Source organism: Myotis lucifugus, unplaced genomic scaffold (genome assembly GCF_000147115.1).
Source record: "Myotis lucifugus unplaced genomic scaffold, Myoluc2.0 scaffold_604, whole genome shotgun sequence".
In the NCBI taxonomy this organism is placed as follows: Eukaryota; Metazoa; Chordata; class Mammalia; order Chiroptera; family Vespertilionidae; genus Myotis; species Myotis lucifugus.
Window position 1 is genome coordinate 35,943 of NW_005871652.1, and position 18,059 is coordinate 54,001.

An 18,059-nucleotide genomic window follows, 5' to 3' on the forward strand; every position below is an offset into this window, starting at 1 on the left:
GCGCACCTGGATATCCTCGATCATGTCGGGCTTGAAAAGCTCGCAGGTCAGCAGAGAGTCCCAAAGATTGGCCACCTGCAGCTCGCGGACCAGCTGCACCCGGCACCGCCGCAGAACCTGCCGGTCAGCTTCGTCCATGGCGAGCAGACCGCTGGGACCCCAGCCGCCTCCCTCAGCTTCCGGGCCTCGGCCACCGCGCCCCGCCCCCTCTCCGGGACCCGCCCCCGATTCTCCCTCAACCCCGGGTCCCGCCCCCAGGCCCGGCCACCTCCAGGCTCCGCCTCCGAGCCCTGCCCCGCCCCCCCCCGCGCCAAACCACGCCCCAAACACACCCGCGACACTGCGGCTGGCTCCCAAGACGTCTCGCTTTTACAGAGCCGCGGAGTGGGTCACACTGCAAGTCACTGCTGTGCCTGGAGCCACGGTCTGTCCCTACAGATCCCTCCTCTGCCCCCCTTAAAACCGTAAACCTGCCGCCCCGCTGCCCGTTTCTCATCGTTCACTGTTCCAAACTCGCGTCTCATCCAACCAATCCCACCTTACACGGTCTCCCCTTCCCTTCCCTGCTCTTCCCTTCCCATCTTTCCTCCCGCCCACAAAGGAAAAACACGGATGGAAATCTACTCTTTGGAACTCCCGGTTTGCACCGCTCATTTCCACATTTGAAAAGCAATTGCTCCAGTTTATGGAGTCCCAGCCACTTTACATCACATTATCTCATCTGTCCCTGACTGCAGTACTACCAGGGAAGTACTTTCCCCCCTTTACATATGTGGACGGTGGGGCTTGAGGAAGTGAAGTCACCGGTCACAGTCACAGAGGTAGTGAGTGGCAGAGGCGGGAAAGATTTACACTGGAACCTGACTGCAAGTCCACACTCTCAGAATGTATACTCTTGAGCAGCAAAACCTCGGCCCCTTTCATTCATTTATTCCACAAATATTTATTGCAATCCTGTCTGTGCCAAGGTCTGTGCAAGCTCTGAGAAAAAAAACACACACACACAAACAAAAGCCCTGACATTAGGAGCTTATATTCCAGTGGGAGAAGAGAAATCCTATATAATAAAAGGCTAATATGCAAATAGACCAAACAGCGGAACAACTGGTCGCTATGATGTGCGCTGACCACCAGGGGGCACACACAGAACATGGCAAGCATTGGCCATGGCGGGGATGGTGAAGCAGGTGAGCAGGGGTGCCAGACCAAGGCAGGGCACCTGTTGCTGTCATTGGGGTGAGCCTCTGGTGGTTACTGAAAATTCTTTGCTCCTGCGCTCCATGGTCCTGCCCAGCACTCGCACCTGCTGCTCGCAGCCCCAATCACTCCACACTGCCGTCAGCAGGTGCAAGTCAAGGCTGCCGGCAGACAGGGGACCAGGGGCTGCAGCGGCAGGAGGGGCCAGGCTGGGGTGCGGCCAAGATCTGCCCCTGTGCCCCCTGCAGCCTTGCGGCCCACAGTTCTTTTCAAGGTGCACGAATTCGTGCACTGGGCCCCTAGTGATAAAATAAAAGATGTAGTATGTTAGATGGTGATAAATGCAAAGGACATAAAAATAAATAAAAACAGTGCAGGGAGGATATGAAATCTCTTTATATCTCTAAAGAACCTATCTCATTGGCTCAATGAAAGTTTACCTCCTTCACCTGTGCCGCTCCTTCTCCCCAACACCCCCACACATCCCTTTCCCGTGCTAAGGGCAGGGGCTGGAACTAAGGTGGAGCCGGCTTTTGGGTAAATGGATTCCAGGCCTGGGAAGGTCCCTGCCCCTCTCTGGACCTCAGTCTTCCCATCAGCATATGGAGGAGTTGGACTAGAAAGAATCCCTAAGGTCCTTTCAATTCTGACGCTCTAGGATTCTATGAATAGGCTTGAAGAGAAGCGGGACCAGCGATTGCTTCCCCACCCTAGCAACTGTTGCTAGAGCAGGCCATCTCCTGGTAGCACTGGAAACTCCTCCCTGGATCGGGGAGGTCTCCTTGGCATCCCATCTTGCACCGCGACTTAGCCTAGCTAGCAGGCACGTTTTGACCTCTTTGGTTACGATCATCCCTTTTGATCCAGCCGAAGAGCACTCCTCGTCCCCATGGTAACCGCGTTAGGTCCAGGCGCAGACGGTGTGTGGCCAGGGTCAAAATACACCCTCGAACAAGCAGTCAGTCCTTGCCTTCGATGCGCTGGGCCTTTAAGTACCACGTGACTCCCTTCAGGCTGGTCCCTCTCCCTCCTCCCCTCCCCAGGCCTGGGCGAGCGCTGCTGTGGACCAGAGCCTCCTGGCCAGCGGACTCACTGGACCTTGGACTCTGCAGCCCTTGAGGCCAGTGCCCTTTCCCGGTAACTCCTTCCCGGCGTGACGCGCGGAGCGGCGGACGCGGCGGGGCCGGGCAGGCTCGGGAATTTCCCTTCAGTCTCCCTCTTCGTTGCGGGTCCCTGCTGGGCCTGGGGGGGGGGGGGGGGCACCGGGAGCCGACCGGGCCCAGCCCAGGGCTCTCGGCGGGCAGCGGAGGAGGCGACCGTCTCCTGGAGGGTGGCGACCTCCGATGGGAGCCCGAGGCGATGCTCAGACTCCGAGCGCGTCTGCGGAGCGGCTGCCTGGCTTAGGGGCTATGGCCCAAGGGCGGAAGCCTGCCTACCTGTTGGGCAGGTGGTTTCCTGCCTGGAGGCCGGCACCGGCCCGCTGTCTGCAAAAGAACCCCACGGCCCCCGCCACTTAGGCCTTCTGTCTGGAGGCGACCGACACAGTTGAATAGGCCTGATTGCACAGCACGATAGCAAAAGAATGATAACGAGTACCGCTGATGGACCCTGTGCCCCGTAAATACGTCACATACGTTTAACTCCCAGATTGATCCTTTCAAGACTGTCTTCTTCGCCCCCATGTTTTGGATAAGGACACTGAGGCTTCACCAGTTTAAGGGACTTGCCCAAGGTCATAACGTGGTGGAGGTTGGGTCCCGGTCTTAGGCTGATCCCAGAGCCCATGCGCTTCCCCAGTAGCTACATCCCCATCCGGACTCTTGGCGGGCTGTGCGTGTCTTGAAGGACAGAATAGGTTACAGGTTGCCTGATGGAGGAAGACATTGTTTTCCTATTTTATTCAGCATGCATGCAGTCCCCAACGTCGGCCATCGGGTTAGTCAGTGTTGTGCGGACTCTCGGGCAGCATTTAGACTTCTAGCTGTCAGAATCCACCGCTGTTAGAGCTTTCGCTCACCCTCTCAAGAAAGGTGCCACCATAGACACTTGAACCTTAAAACTTAGTTTATGAGAAGTCAGGATAAATATGGCCCTTGGGAAGCCTTTGTATGATATCACCAAGATCACAATCCTGGAGTGCAAGTGTCTGTGCAATACAGCACTACCGTGTTCATTAACCAGCCAGGATTATTCCTGAAACCCTGGGTGAATTCAGTCACTACACTCACCAGAGATGGAGCTTTAATATTTGAGAACCATGTCTGGTCTACAGTCTTTGTTATTAATTTCCCTCCACGTGGAAAACTAAATTTTTTCTCCCTACTTTTTCTCCAATGGAAGTAAAAACGAGCATTTCCTGAGGTTTCCATTTATTGCTAACGATCAAATTAAAGAGCAGCTTCATTTTTTTTGTTCTAATGGGCTTGGTGAAAAAGAACAGAATTGGAGCATATTTAAATCATAATTGTGCTATTTTTTAAGAGTATTTCACTTTTGTATTTGTACTTACTTAACTCCCAAGGATGCCACAACTATCTCATTTTGTGATTTTGCACATGGTATATCTGATCATTTCATGAATTTATTTATCATATACTAAGTGGGGTATTCTTATGCCTCATATTTTAAGCTTACACTGTTATTGTCAGAATAAGTGAAACAGTGTATTTGAGATGTAGTCACCTTGATTTTCATATACGTCTTCCCACATTTGCTTATCATTTCTTCATCTTATTCATTTTTAGTCATTTCTAAAGCTTTTTTAATTCAAGGATTCTGGAGAGTTTTTACTCTTATTGCTCATCTTTTCATCTATAATTGTTCTATAATAATTCTTATTTGTGATGTAAATAGTTGTGAGGTTGTTGACTTTTTTTAAATGTAAGTCAAGCAGCGTGACACTTTTCCTGCAAAATATATTTTCTTTGTTTTGTTTTTCATCTGTACGTCTTATACCTTGACCTGAAAAGGAAGACTGTCCAGGTTTCTACCACTGAAACTTGTTGCCTCTTCCATTATTTCAGCTCTGGAAAGGAAGAGAAATGGAAGTGAAAAAGTTGAGCATTTCCTGGCAGTTGTTGATAGTTCTGGTTCTGATCCTGCAAATTCTGTCTGCGTTGGCTTTTGACCCGTACAGAGTCCTAGGGGTCACTCGAAGAGCCAGTCAGGCTGATATTAAAAAGGCTTATAAGAAGCTCGTCCGGAAATGGTAGGTGAAACAGAGAAATGGTTTAATATAAGCTTAGCAATTTTAGCAGGAAAATGAAGCCTAATTAGCTTTTATTTGTCTCTATGTTCAATAAATATATAACATATATCTGTCTAAAATATTTTATTTGGAAGGTCTAATGTTCATGTTTTTCTATAATTTTAGTGATGTGACCCAAAGCCTCTGTTACTGTGAAACCCCCTTAATTGCCCTAGATACCATTAGCATATTTAATATTAAAGTAGGAGGGAACTTTAATGTTTAAAATATATATGTACTCAACAATGGATAAGCTACCCTTCCCGTGATGTTATTCATCAAGTAACTCCTCATGCAGGCAACACCATTCAATCCTATTTTCTAGACTATTACTTTTTAAGCTTTCAAACTATTTTAGAATAAGAGCTTTTTGCCCTCAAGTTTTTAAACGAATATTCGGGGATTGAGTTTGTTATTTTATAGAAAAATCAGAATTTTACCTGTAGATATTATATATGCTAGAGAATATACACATGTTTATGAATTAGCAGGATAGCAAGAAATTTAAAACTTATTTTGGACAGACAGCATCAGTTTCTTCCACTAATACTAATACTATGGACGTGCCTAAGTAGAAATGCTGGATTATATAGCTGGAAGGGAACAGCAGGAGGGAAAGAACATGGGAGACTACAGCTGGGTGTACCAGGCATAAGAACAGGAAGAAGGTTTGGGATGGGAACCATCACTGAGCACCTACATGCTAGTCTCCATGTTCTATGTTTATCTCCTTTAAACCTTATAATTACACTTTGAGGGAGGGTTTTGCTCTCCCAGTTTTATGGGTTAATTCTGTATTACCTCTGGCTTCCATAGTTTGACCTTCTGCACCGACAGGTAGTTTATTGCTTTTTTTTTTTTTTAATCATTTACCCATCTGGGCAGAAGTAAGAGTGAGTAAGTCAGTGTTTGGGTGGGAAGGAAGTCAGGCAGGAGCAAAATTGCAACATGCAGATGGCATTGCAGGCTGTGTGTGACTGCTGCCACCATTATTCTTCAATGAAACATGTATCTTAGCTTTAAACTGGTTGCAATACAGGTAAAAGATAGTTTTAAAATATAATGTTTTGAATGGATATTTTAGACCTTACCCATATCATGAAGAATCCAGAATTGGTTAAAAAACACAATCTCTAATTATGCATGGGCTCTTTTCAGGGACTCTTCACAGTAAAGTCGGTTTTGACATCATTTCAAACTCTTGCCTTTTTATGTTTAAAGCAAAATGTATAAATCTGCAATGAACTCATAAGGTACTCAATTCTTTTGTACAGGGCATGGCCTTTGGCAGCATTTTAGAAGCAGAAATGATCGCTTGAGTATGTAAGACCTATTAAAACATACAGTTTTGACTTTGCTGTCTTCAAAGCTGAAAAGAGTATTATATTAATTAAATGAGTTATATGATTCTCTTCCTTAATTAGATTCTCTTTAGGAGTAATTCATCACCATAGAAATATATAGAGTATCATCCAGTGAAAGACTAAAATTTTACTTTACCTTGGATTTTCGCTGTACTATTTTCTGCTAAATTTTGGCTGTGGCAGTGTTTTATCGCTGAAATAGTCTGTCTCCTTTTGTAACGGTTTCATATGCACTGAAAAATAGTAGTGTTTTCTCAAAATGAACTATAGCAGGGGGACGTGGTTAATTGCCGAGTTGGATTTGTAGCCTTCCTCTCCTGTGTTTTATAATAGTGTTGCTTAGACTTCTCAAGAGTGTGCCCCTTGCTTCGTGAAACCATTTAAAATTACTTTTTTTCTCAGGAAAACTGTTTGTCTTCCAATAAAGAAGTTTTATCACAGGTACTTTTCTTTTGTCATCTACATTGGCAAAATAAACAATTCCTCCCACTCCAAAGAAAAGAGTTATAGAGAACAGGTTACAGAAGGTGAGAGTAGAGGAACGCAAAATTTTATTTGAAGCAAAGGGGTATAACATGGCCAGTCACCTGAACAGTAGATTTCTCTAATAGTTTATTACTTTTAATGTTTATTTTCACTATTTTTTGTATTTTTTAATTACAGTTGTCATTCAAACTACATTACTCTTTCTACCTTTGTTTTTATTCCCTTAGGGGTAGCTAGACCACCTGTAGATGCCAAGTACAGTATATTCTTCCCTTTGCAATGTAAAGGATGTGTATATATTGCAGTTTGTGACATGTTTCATGCACTGAAAATAGCATTGGACAGTACTTTCCTAGAGCTGAAGTTATCTTTTTCTAACTGTTGTCAACATTGTGCTGTCTCCCTGTGATTAGAAAAATATTCCTTATAAGCTGAAGCTGTCCTGCAGTCCCTCTGTTGCAGGATCTGTGGTTTTAACCCAGCTGCCCTCACAGCTCTCTTTGGTTCAGTCTCTTTAAAAGTCCCTTCCTGCCGAAATCGGTTTGGCTCAGTGGATAGAGCATCGGCCTGCGGACTGAAGGGTCCCAGGTTCGATTCCGGTCAGGGGCATGTACCTTGGTTGCGGGCATATCCCCAGTGGGGGGTGTGCAGGAGGCAGCTGATCGATATTTCTAGCTCTCTATCTCTCCCTTCCTCTCTGTAAAAAATCAATAAAATATATTTAAAAAAAAAAAATAAAAGTCCCTTCCTACCCTTCCCCCAACAGAGTTCTGTCTGTTAAATCTTTATTTGTATGATGGAATAACTTTTATCTTGTCAGCCTCTAGCCTGAGTTTGAATATTTAAAGCACTTTTTTTTGTCATCCAGAAACATGCTGCAAAACCATCACCTTGTTTCCTTAAGTCATACTATTTTCTTTTCTTTTTTTTTTCTAATCCTTTATTGTTTAAAGTATTACATATGTCTCCTTTTTCATACTATTTTCATTATACCAGCTAAGATTTTCCCCATTAATATTCATAATAAGTGCCGAAACCGGTTTGGCTCAAGTGGATAGAGCGTCGACCTGTGGACTGAAAGGTCCCAGGTTCGATTCCGGTCAAGGGCATGTACCTGGGTTGCGGGCACATCCCCAGTAGGAGATGTGCAGGAGGCAGCTGATCGATGTTTCTCTCTCATCGATGTTTCTAACTCTCTATCTCTCTCCCTTCCTCTCTGTAAAAAATCAATAAAATATATTTTTAAAAAAATATATTCATAATAAGTATTAGTTAGGGAGTGATGTCCAAATTCAACAACCAACCATTTGTAGTTTATTTTTAGTGAAATCAGAATATGTGGTATAATTCATTAAAAATATGTTCCTGCTAGAATAAGTTGGTCAAGTTGCAAATTGTTTTTATTCTGATATACTTGGTGCTGTTTTTAGTAGTCATTTGCTTCCCAGTGGATGTTCTCTTTCCAGAACCTTGACTAGAGGAAATTTACTAGAAGTTAGCAGAAGTGATTACATAAAGAATAAGGTCTGTAATAGAGTTTCAATAAAATGAACACTGAAAAATTAAACACTGATTTAGATCTTAAGGGGTTCTAAGGACATTAAACCCGGCCCCTACTTTCCAGGACTTTAAACTCCCCAAAGCTGAAATTGGTATAAACACAAGCAGATTACATACTAAGATATGACCACAAGATGGATTATTGCTGGCTGTGTATAATAGCAAACAAATCGTTGTTCCAATATTAGTTGAAATCATTTTGCTTCTTAAACTGTAGAATTTGCTCACATCTTAAAACATGTGGCCTTGAAAACGTTCTCTATTTGCAGGTTAAAGGCCTGCATAGGTAGAATGTGATAACCAGAGTAATAGTAAAAACTAAAATGAGCTATTTTGAACATAGCAGCAAGATGCTATTTGAAACATGGTTGCTATTAAACAAATTCATGTTGCATCCTTAAAGCTATTTCCTCTGTCTAACTGAGAAGAAATTGATATCATTGATACCGTTCTAGCATTGGGATGAAATGCCGCCATCGGAAGAGAAGTTGGTTCTTACAGAGAAATGACTTTAGCGTAGCCAGCGTTAGCCATGTTGGGAGCATGTAAAGGCACACACGTTTCCCACCTTTCCTAGAAAATGCTGCAGGACGGTCTCCTGTTGCACTTTGAAACCGTGCCTGGCTGAAATACTTTGGGAAGAAATTGCCTGTTTTACAGTTGCATTTTTTTAATAGTCATGTGAGGCAACTGATTGCTTCTGCCATTCATTTTTAAGAAACTGTCCTAACAAAATAGCCTTCCACTTGCCTCTGAGGTGGGGAACCTTGTGGACAAGGATGTTAATTGACCGTATGTGAAACATTAAGCCCATTCTCACCGCCTACCCTTTTGTGTTTCAGGCATCCTGACAAAAACAAACATCCTCAAGCAGAAGACAAGTTCATTGAAATTAGCAAGGCTTACGAGGTATTGTGTCAAACTTTGGGATGCATCCATTAGCTCTTATAAAGCATGTCTAACTATGTAATAAAGTCTTCTCAGACAGAGCATATTCCCTATGCCCTTGACCCAGTTTCTAGATGATGGTAGAGAGACCATATTTGGCCACATCCAGTGTCAGAACTAGTACCTGAGCTCTTAAGCTCTTTTTTAAAAAATGGCCGAACCTGGCCGGTGTGACTCAGTGGTTGAGCATCAACCTATAAACCAGGAAGGAGGTCGTGGTTTGATTCCTGGTCAGGGCACATGCCCAGGTTGCAGGCTCGATCCCCAGTGTGGGGTGTGCAGGAGGCGGCCAATCAGTGATTCTCTCTCATCATTGATTTTCTATCTCCCAATCCCTTCCTCTCTGAAATCAGTAAAAATACTTTAAAAATAAAAATTAATAGTAAATGGCCTATTTTAAAGGCTTTACTTAGAATTGTAGGATTACCATGAAGGTATATCTGTTTCCTCTTTAGAAACTTACATGATGTACTCCGTTGGCAGCACATATTCTAGAAACTTAAAGAACTACAGACCAATTTGCCTGTAGTTATTAATGTGACACCAGGTTGCAAATACATTTAAACACAAGATTTTCAACAGTTTTCTAGTATGTCAGCTTAAGTAGTGTGTCTGGGAGACACAAAAGATAAGCTTCCCGCTTTGGGCAGGGTAACGCTCTTCACCACACAGCCCCGCTCCTAGAATGACTTATTCCTAAAGCAGGGTCTCAAATTTCAGACATCAAAGTTATTTCTAAGTACAACAAAGTTGGCCAACACACAAGACACTGAATTTAGTCTGGGGTTACTTTTTGGTGTCCAGCTTTTCATATTTTGGTTTGAATCATTCCAATTAAGTGGCATGACCTAGTCAATTTTCTTGTGGTTGAGCCCTGGTGGTCAACATTATGTTAAGTTTTATTTGTTTTACTGATGTGCTTAGTATTATGATAGTTCAAAAGTCTTTAAATCCAAGATGAACATGAGTAAGTGACTGGAGTAATTTGGTCTTGAAATACTTAATGTTTCTATTGAGAGAATGTTCTGGATGGAGAGTGACTGATTTAGAATATCTAATCATGTCATATCTACATTTATTTTCTTCTCATATCTTCCAAGCTGCTTACAGGAACATTCTTTGGGTAAACTTTTTTTCGTTCCATAGATTTCTTTTTTTTTTCTTTCTTCCTTTCTTTATAGATTCTTTCCCATGAAGAAAAGAGATCTGAATATGATATTTACGGGCAGGGTAGAGAGAACCAGGACCACCAGAAGCAGCAGGAGCATCGCTTCCGCCAGTTCCCAGGAAGTTTTTATTTTGAGGAATCGTTCATGCACTTCCCCTTTGGTTCTGAGCATCAGGAGCCCATTGATGAGAGACATTTATTGCACTTTTCATATTATGTGAATAAAGTGGTTCCCGATAGCTTCAAGAGACCTTACCTCATTAAGATCACCTCAGATTGGTGCTTTACCTGTGTCCACATAGAGCCTGTTTGGAAAGAAGTAGTCGAAGAACTGGAAGGATTGGGTAAGATAATTTTATTCACTGGAAGATGTTTATATGGGAGAACGTAACTTTCTAAATCTTGAGTTTTGTGGGATGTTGAGGAGAATGAACGGTATGATTTCTCTTCACAAGTTCATGGTGACTAGTATTTTCCAAGGACACATTTTCAGGGGGAAATGAATCAGCCAATTTCACTTTGCATTATTAACTTGAAGCTTTACCTATATAGTCTTCTAACATCTAGCTGGGGGCCCAATACATAGGAGAAGCTTAAAAATGATTGGTGAACAAAGCAGCCCTCAAGCATCACTGTTAAGGCCGGTAGGATTTTCAGATTATTTGTATGGTATTTGTGATTTCATTCTGTATATTAATTCGCTAGGGCTGCCATAACAAAATACCACATAAACAACGGAAATTTATTTTCTCGCAGTTCTCGAGATTAGAAAGTCCAGGATCACGGTTGGCAGGGTTGGTTTTTTCTGCAGTCTCTCTCCTTGGCTTGCAGATGGTGGCCTTCCCCTTGTGTGTTCACATGGCCGTCTCTGTATGTGCGCATGGTCTGGTGTGTCTCTTTTTCTGTGTATTAAACTTTTTATAAGGACACCTGTCATATTGGATTAGGGCCCACCCTTATAAGGCCCCATTTTAACTTCAGTACGTCTTTAAAGGCCCACTCTCCAAATACATTCACATTCGGAAGTCCTGGGTGTTAGGGTCTTGCAAGGGGTGGGGTGAGGGACACAATTCAGCCCATAACATCAGTGATCATGCATTACCATTCTCGATCGCAGGTTAGTCTTTCCTTTGTTTATCGTTACCACTTAGTGCCAGGAAAACCTTAGTGATCCAGGGAGGGTATTTATTTTAATAACTCCGTAAAGTTAGAATTACTGAACTAAATGTGTGTGTGTGTGTGTGTGTGTGTGAGAGAGAGAGAGAGAGAGAGAGAACAAACCTATTTTGAGTACTAAAAAGGGACAGACCCAGCCTGAGGGGTATGTTTCTCTGGAGAGGACATGCGCTGTAAAACCATTGGTTCATTTCTTCTAAAACGGACATTTCAGCCTGTCGTTCAGAAGCACTCAGATACTCAGATTTGCCAAAATGCTTTCCTAATATTGAATATTAAATGACAGTTTTTTTGTTAAGTGCCTGATATATAGGAAGCACTTAATAAATTAACCTTAGAAAATTTCTGATTAACTAGGTTTTCTAGTTTACCAAAGTTAAATTTTTGAAAGCGCCCATTTTATAAGCTTCTTTTAAAAATCTTCCTGAAATGTATTAGTCTACTTTCTTCAACTCAGTGACCGTCAAGCACCAACTTTTTACTTATTCTTTTGAAAGGTGATTAGGAGTTGGTTGGGCAGGAAGCAGGGGAGTAACATTAGGGCAGAAGGAACAGTGCCAGCAGAGCAACATTGTCAGAAGAGCCAGCAGCAGCAGGGCGTGGCTGGGTGTAGGGGTGGGGGGGCAGGAAGAGCTGGGAGCCAGGTAGTAAGGAGCCTTACATTCCAGGCTAAGGAAGCTGGACTTCATTTTTTAATGTGTAATAAAGCCAAGAAAAGCTTTTATATAGAGGAGTGACCAAATCAGACCTGCTCTATAGAAAGCTAACTGTTAAAGCTCCATGAAGGACAGGTTACAGAACGTGAGAGTAGAGGAAAGGAGGTTACCAGCCCTGACGAGGCAGCAACCACTGGCCTGAACTAAGGCAGAAGGAATAGAGAGAGGAGGACAAGTGTCAGATACCCCCTTCTGCTAGGTCATAATTTCACACCAAAAAATGAATTAGCATTTCTTCAACTGCCAGGGACAAAAGGCTTCATGTAGGTCTCCCATACTTTTCAGGTATAGGGATCGGCGTGGTCCATGCTGGGTACGAGAGGCGCCTGGCCCGTCACCTGGGAGCACACAGCACACCTTCTATCGTCGGAGTCATAAACGGGAAAGTCTCCTTCTTCCATAGCGCGGTTGTCTCAGAGAACCTGCGACAGTTTGTAGAGAACCTTCTTCCAGGGAACTTGGTGGAGAAAGTAAGTACCTGACTGAGCAGTAGTTGGCGAGGTGCCTGGGACTGACTGCTGGCTGCCCGGGCTCTACCTGTGGTCACTTGAGCAGGGCAAGCGACGTGTTAATTAATGTATCATTCACACCAAGTATTTTCCATGGAGTCTGTCAGAGACTGAAATTGAACAGATGAAGTAGAGAGACACAGAGTTGCAGTTTTACGGTCCTAGGACTCTGAGCCTAAAATGACAGTGATTCTTATTCCCTAAGCCAGTGGTCGGCAACCTGCGGCTCGCAAGCCACATGCAGCTCTTTGGCCCCTTGAGTGTGGCTCTTCCACAAAATACCACGTGCGGGCGCACACGTACAGTGCGATTGAAACTTCGTGGCCCATGCGCAGAAGTCGGTATTTCGTGGAAGAGCCACACTCAAGGGGCCAAAGAGCCGCATGTGGCTCGCGAGCCGCAGTTTGCCAACCACTGCCCTAAGCAAAAGGTTGGACCACAACATATAAGATAAAGGATTTCTTTCCGACTCATCGCCTTGTTCCTCTGAAGATACTTTTCTTATGAGACTATTCAAATTAAGCTCTGTCTAATTGTAGATTTAATGACTATATCTATAGAAAATACCAGATTCCATGAACACAAGTATTATTTTTGGAACTTCCAGAACATATAGTGATGCAACAGTATGATGAAATTTCACGTACAGGGGGTTGAGCTAAAGAAGCCAGGCACAAAGAGTTCATACTAGTTTATGGTTTTTATATTTAAGAAGCATTTTCCCCCCAGTCTCTTAAGTTAGGGATCAGAGGAACTCGAACAGGATTCTTGTTTTACTTGAAATGATTTGTTCCTTTAACAATACCAGGGAAAGTGAACATGCAGACATTTCCATCAAATTTCTTCCTGCACGGTTCATTGTCTGTACTGCAGGATCATTACCTGCAGGAGGAATACTTGGTGGAATTATCTAGAAAGGAAGTTGTCAGAGAGCACGGTAGGCTCCTGAAACCACGATGCGTTGTCCTGCTAGTTCCTCAAGCTTTTACATAACATCTGTTCTATTCCTGGCACTGGGACAAGTGTTGAGGATAATTTTCAAGGAGTTCACAGTCTAGTGGGTGCTTTTTTCCTCCGGTGTACTAGAGCTGGGAAAGCCTTAAAGGCAGAAATGACCCTGTTCTGTATTTACCAGGTGAGGAGAGGGAAGTAGGGAATGAGTTCCAGGCAGGCAGCGGTCCAGGACAGGAACAGCCTGCTTTGTATGAAGTAAGCATCAGTGAGTGGGAGAGGACTCCATTAGAGCATGAAGAGGAATCTTTACGGAACCTGGGCCTTGGCCTGCAGGTGATGGAGCCATTGAGCAATGGGGAGAAATGATCAGATTGGGGTTTTATAGAGATCATTCTAGAAGCAGAGTGCAAAGATACTTTTTTGAATTATTAACATATTTCTAGATAGAAATTGAATTATGCTTTTAATTTGTTCTCTCGGTAGGATTATTTTAAAGCATAAACAGGGAAACACAAAAGTAGCAATTCAGATGGCAATAAATGAAATTATGTAATGTATAGATGAGGTGGGCCCACTTATTTTTATCATGTTATGTTTTTGGATTCGTTTCAGCTGATAGGCCTCGCCCCCTTCCTTTACATGCCTTCTACTTTTTGTTTTGTTTCAAATGTTTTTTTTTTACTTGAGAGAGAGGAAGAAAAAAGGAGAAACACCAATCGGTGCCTCCTGCACACCTTATGTGCACACCCAGGCATGTGCCCTGTCCGGTAATCAAACCAGCGACCTTTTGGTGAATGGGACAATGCTCATCCAACTGAGCAACACTGGCCAGGGTTTCTACTTTTGGATACTAGATAGTGTACATTTTACCTGTTGGGTACTGATATTGGGACGTCTTTATTTTCCAGTAAATATCCCTGAGCTTTGTTCTGGGATGTGGTTAAGTTCCTTGGGAACAGTGGTCTTTTCAGGTCTTGTTTTAAATTTCTCTAATTGAGGACAGAGCAACATTTAGTCCAGGGCCAATTTTGTGTCACCAAAATGGCAAAATCCCATGCTCTCTGAGTGATGAGAGTTTTGACTCTGGCTCAGGCCCACTTATTTTTATTTAAACTATTTTAAAAGACCAATTGGTGCATTAGATTAAGGTTAATAGATTAAGGTTAATTAAAAATTAGTCTGTAGTTAAGCAAGAACCAACTTTGAAAGCTCAGTTTTTAAATATTGTGGTCAGTAATTATTTTAGAAAAGATTATGCTTTCATGCTCTGACCGGTTTGGCTCAGTGGATAGAGCGTCAGCCTGCAGACTGTAGGGTCCCAGGTTCGATTCCAGTCAAGGGCATGTACCTTGGTTGCGGGCACATCCCCAGTAGGGAGTGTGCAGGAGGCAGCTGAATCGATGTTTCTCTCTCATCGATGTTTCTAACTCTCTGTCCCTCTCCATATCTCTTCCTCTCTGTAAAAAATCAATAAAATATATTAAAAAAAAAAAAAGATTATGCATTCAGAGTTGGAACACATGAAAATATGAAATCAGCATTTCTTTCTTTTTAATAGTTTTAGTCAAATGAAGACAAAAGCTTAGTTGCCTGCATTTCTTATTTTTTATAAAATATTTTACACATTTGATTTTATGTAATTATCTGTTGATTGAATGATAGTACAGTGGTTGAAAATTCAATATTGAAATTAACATCCTCTTTTCAATTGAAGGTTACAAATAAAAATTATATCCAGTTCCTCTCTGGCTGGCAGCAAGAGAACAAACCACATGTCCTTCTGTTCGACAAAATGCCGGTTATACCACTGCCATTCAAGGTACTCTGTGTGCTGGGGTAATGTTTTCTCTTATTTCCTTGGGAAGAACTTGTAGCCTGAGTGTCCTTTTTGTAGGTAAAAGCTTATCCCATGAGAAATGTTCAAAGACTAGAAATTTGCCTTAAATACTGTGCACTGAGCAGCTCCTGATGCTATTGCAAGGCCGTGCTTTCCGCACACATGATACATTGAATCTTCAAAAGAACCCAATGACCTAGACATTATCCCTGCTTTATAGACCAAGATCCTGAAACTTCGAGTGGTTTATAACAACCCAAGGCCTCCCGGCAGTATGGGGAGTATTGAGTCCCTTGAAGCCTGTCTGACCACACCTGCCCTCTCAGTGAGACCCTAGTCTACATTTCCAGCACACCTCTGGTTGTCACTGTGACACGAGATGGTCACTACCATCTCACATAGTTGGGGTACAGGTAATTCCTCACACACTCCCTGCCCCTCACCCAGTGTGCATCTCAATAAGATGATGATTTTTCTCTTTATGAAAGAAAAGAATTGTGTTGAGCTTTGTTGGTGCAGTTTTTATGCATGAACACCATAGAATTTCTGCAAGTGTACAGGGTGTAACTGCCCAAGTGGGGCCATACAATAAGCCAGTGTTCATCTGATGTAAGAGGTCACACTTGATTTATAATTTACATGCTGTGCTGTTGACCTCATTTCTTCCTCTCTGTCCTGCCCTAACAGCTGACTGCTTTTGCACACAGAGAGGGTTTCTTATTTGGATATGTGTATGTCGGTTCGAGAGGGGCGGAAGAGATGACGGGGCAGTACAACGTCAACGTCTATGTTCCCACCATCTTGATCTTTAAAGAGTACATACACAAGCCTACGGACGTTATCGAGGTATGTGAGAGCCAGCTGGTTTCAAGATTGCCCTCGCATTTTATCTCGGGCCTTCATGTAAACACTAAACAGCAAAACTGAGCAAAGCAGGTGAGGAGAAGAAACTAGCTTTTCACTTCTTCCTTCAGAGACACAGAATTTAAAAACAAGTTTGTTTTCCATCGGATTGGTACTCTTTTGCTCTAAAAATCATCTTTTTTAAAAAAATGATTTTATTGATTTTTAGAGAGAGGAAGGGAAAGAGGTAGAGAGATAGAAACTTCAATGAGAGAAACATCATCAATCAGCTGCCTCCTGCTCACCCCCTACTGGGGATCAAGCCTGCAAACCGATCTGTGCCCTGACCCAAAATCTAACAGCAACTTCTTGGTTCCTGGGATGAAGTTCAACCATTGAGCCACACCGGCTAGGAATCTAAAAATAATCTTTTGACAGAAAGTAGAATGGCAGTTGCCAGAAGCTGGGGGAGTAAGGAAAGGGAATTAGTGTGTGATGGGGACAGTTTCCATGTGGGAAGATGAAAAGGTTTGGGAGGTGGATGGTGGTGATGGTTGCAGAACAATGTGCAGATACATAATGCCACAGAATTACACACTTGAAAATGGTTAAAATGGTAGGTTTTATGTTGTGTATATTTTGCCACAAAAATCAAATAATAAACCTTTTCCCAAAAAATGGGCTAAGAATATGAACAAAATTCTGAGAAGAGATTCAAGTGACTAATAAATTCTTTTAAAAATTAAATCTCGCCATGACTGGTTTGGCTCAGTGGGTAGAGCATCAGCCTGCGGACTGAAGGGTCCCGGCTTCGATTCCAGTCGGGGGCATGTACCTGGGTTGCAGGCACATCCCCAGCACGGGGTGTGCAGGAGGCAGCTGATCGATGTTTCTCTCTCATCGATGTTTCTAGCTCTCTATCCCTCTCCCTTCCTCTCTGTAAAAAAACAATAAAATATATAAAAAATAAATAAATACATAAATAAATAAAATAAAAATTAAATCTCTAAAAAATAAAATAAAAATAAAAATTAAATCTCATTGCCCTGCCAGTGTTGCTCAGTGGTTTAGCATCGACCTATGAACCAGGAGATCATGGTTTGATTCCCATTCAGGGTACATGCCTGGGTTGCAGGCTTGATCCCCAATGTGGGACATGCAAGAGGCAGCCGGTCAATGATTCTCTCTCATCATTGATGTTTCCTTCTCTCTCCCTTCCTTTCTGAAATCAATAAAAATCTATTTTTCTTAATTAAATCTCACTAATAATCAGAGAAAGGCAAATTTAACATTTTCTTCTCCCATCAAATTGTTAAAGATTTTCAAAATAAAAATACTCAGAAGTGTTGAGGGTAGAAAGAAACAGACACTCTTTAAAATTTTCAGAAAAGCAATTGGGTGGTAATGAATCAACTACCTAGATTCATTCATCAAGAGTACTCCTGATTCATGTCCCTGTTTGGGCGCCAAAAAAAAAAAGAGTACTCCTGAGTCCCTGTCATATGCCAAACATTGCACTGCATGCGGGTATCCAGCCCCAAATAAAACCAACAGAATTCCTCGTCCTGTATTCTAGTGGGGACCACAGACAGCATAATGTACTCTATTATGGTATGTTAGTGGTAAGTGCTGAGGAGAAAAATAATGCAGGGAAGAGGAATGTGGAGTGTTGGGGAAGAAAGTTTTCATTTTAAGGTAAGGTCATGCTTGAGTAAAGACCTAAGGGAGATGGGATTACCTTTTAGGAACCTCTCCCAGGGGAATAGGAACTCAGAGAATTACATACAGAGATGTTAAGTATCACTCATACTAGCAAAAATGAGGGGAAAATATAAATAACCAACAGCAGGATAATTATTAGTACATTTCAAGCAGGGACCTTATGTAGCCATTTAAAATGGCAATTCAAGAGTACTTAATGGCCCTAGCTGGTTTGGCTCAGTGGATAGAGCGTTGGCCTGTGGACCAAAGAGCCCCGGGTTTGATTCCAGTCAAGGGCACATGCCTGGGTTGCAGGCTCTATCCCCAGTAGGGAGGTAGCTGATCAATGATTC

The 18,059-nt window shown here is 42.8% G+C and overlaps 2 protein-coding genes across 3 annotated transcripts in view; one reads left to right on the top strand and one right to left on the bottom strand.

Annotated features, from left to right (window-relative positions):
* Positions 1-180, bottom strand: part of CASP9 (caspase 9) — a 12,628-nt gene extending 12,448 nt beyond the window's left edge. For both annotated transcript variants that reach the window (XM_023745936.1, XM_006104756.3), the window contains exon 1: positions 7-180. In XM_023745936.1, coding sequence (XP_023601704.1) covers positions 7-138 — 132 coding nt within the window. In that variant the 5' untranslated portion in view covers positions 139-180. The remainder of the gene's footprint in view (positions 1-6) is intronic.
* Positions 181-2,215: 2,035 nt separating this feature from the next.
* Positions 2,216-18,059, top strand: part of DNAJC16 (DnaJ heat shock protein family (Hsp40) member C16) — a 29,822-nt gene continuing 13,978 nt past the window's right edge. The window contains exons 1-7 of the mRNA XM_006104759.3: positions 2,216-2,334; positions 4,221-4,405; positions 8,697-8,763; positions 9,984-10,314; positions 12,148-12,332; positions 15,040-15,144; positions 15,850-16,008. Of these exons, the coding sequence (XP_006104821.1) occupies positions 4,239-4,405; positions 8,697-8,763; positions 9,984-10,314; positions 12,148-12,332; positions 15,040-15,144; positions 15,850-16,008 (1,014 nt within the window). The 5' untranslated portion in view covers positions 2,216-2,334; positions 4,221-4,238. The remainder of the gene's footprint in view (positions 2,335-4,220; positions 4,406-8,696; positions 8,764-9,983; positions 10,315-12,147; positions 12,333-15,039; positions 15,145-15,849; positions 16,009-18,059) is intronic.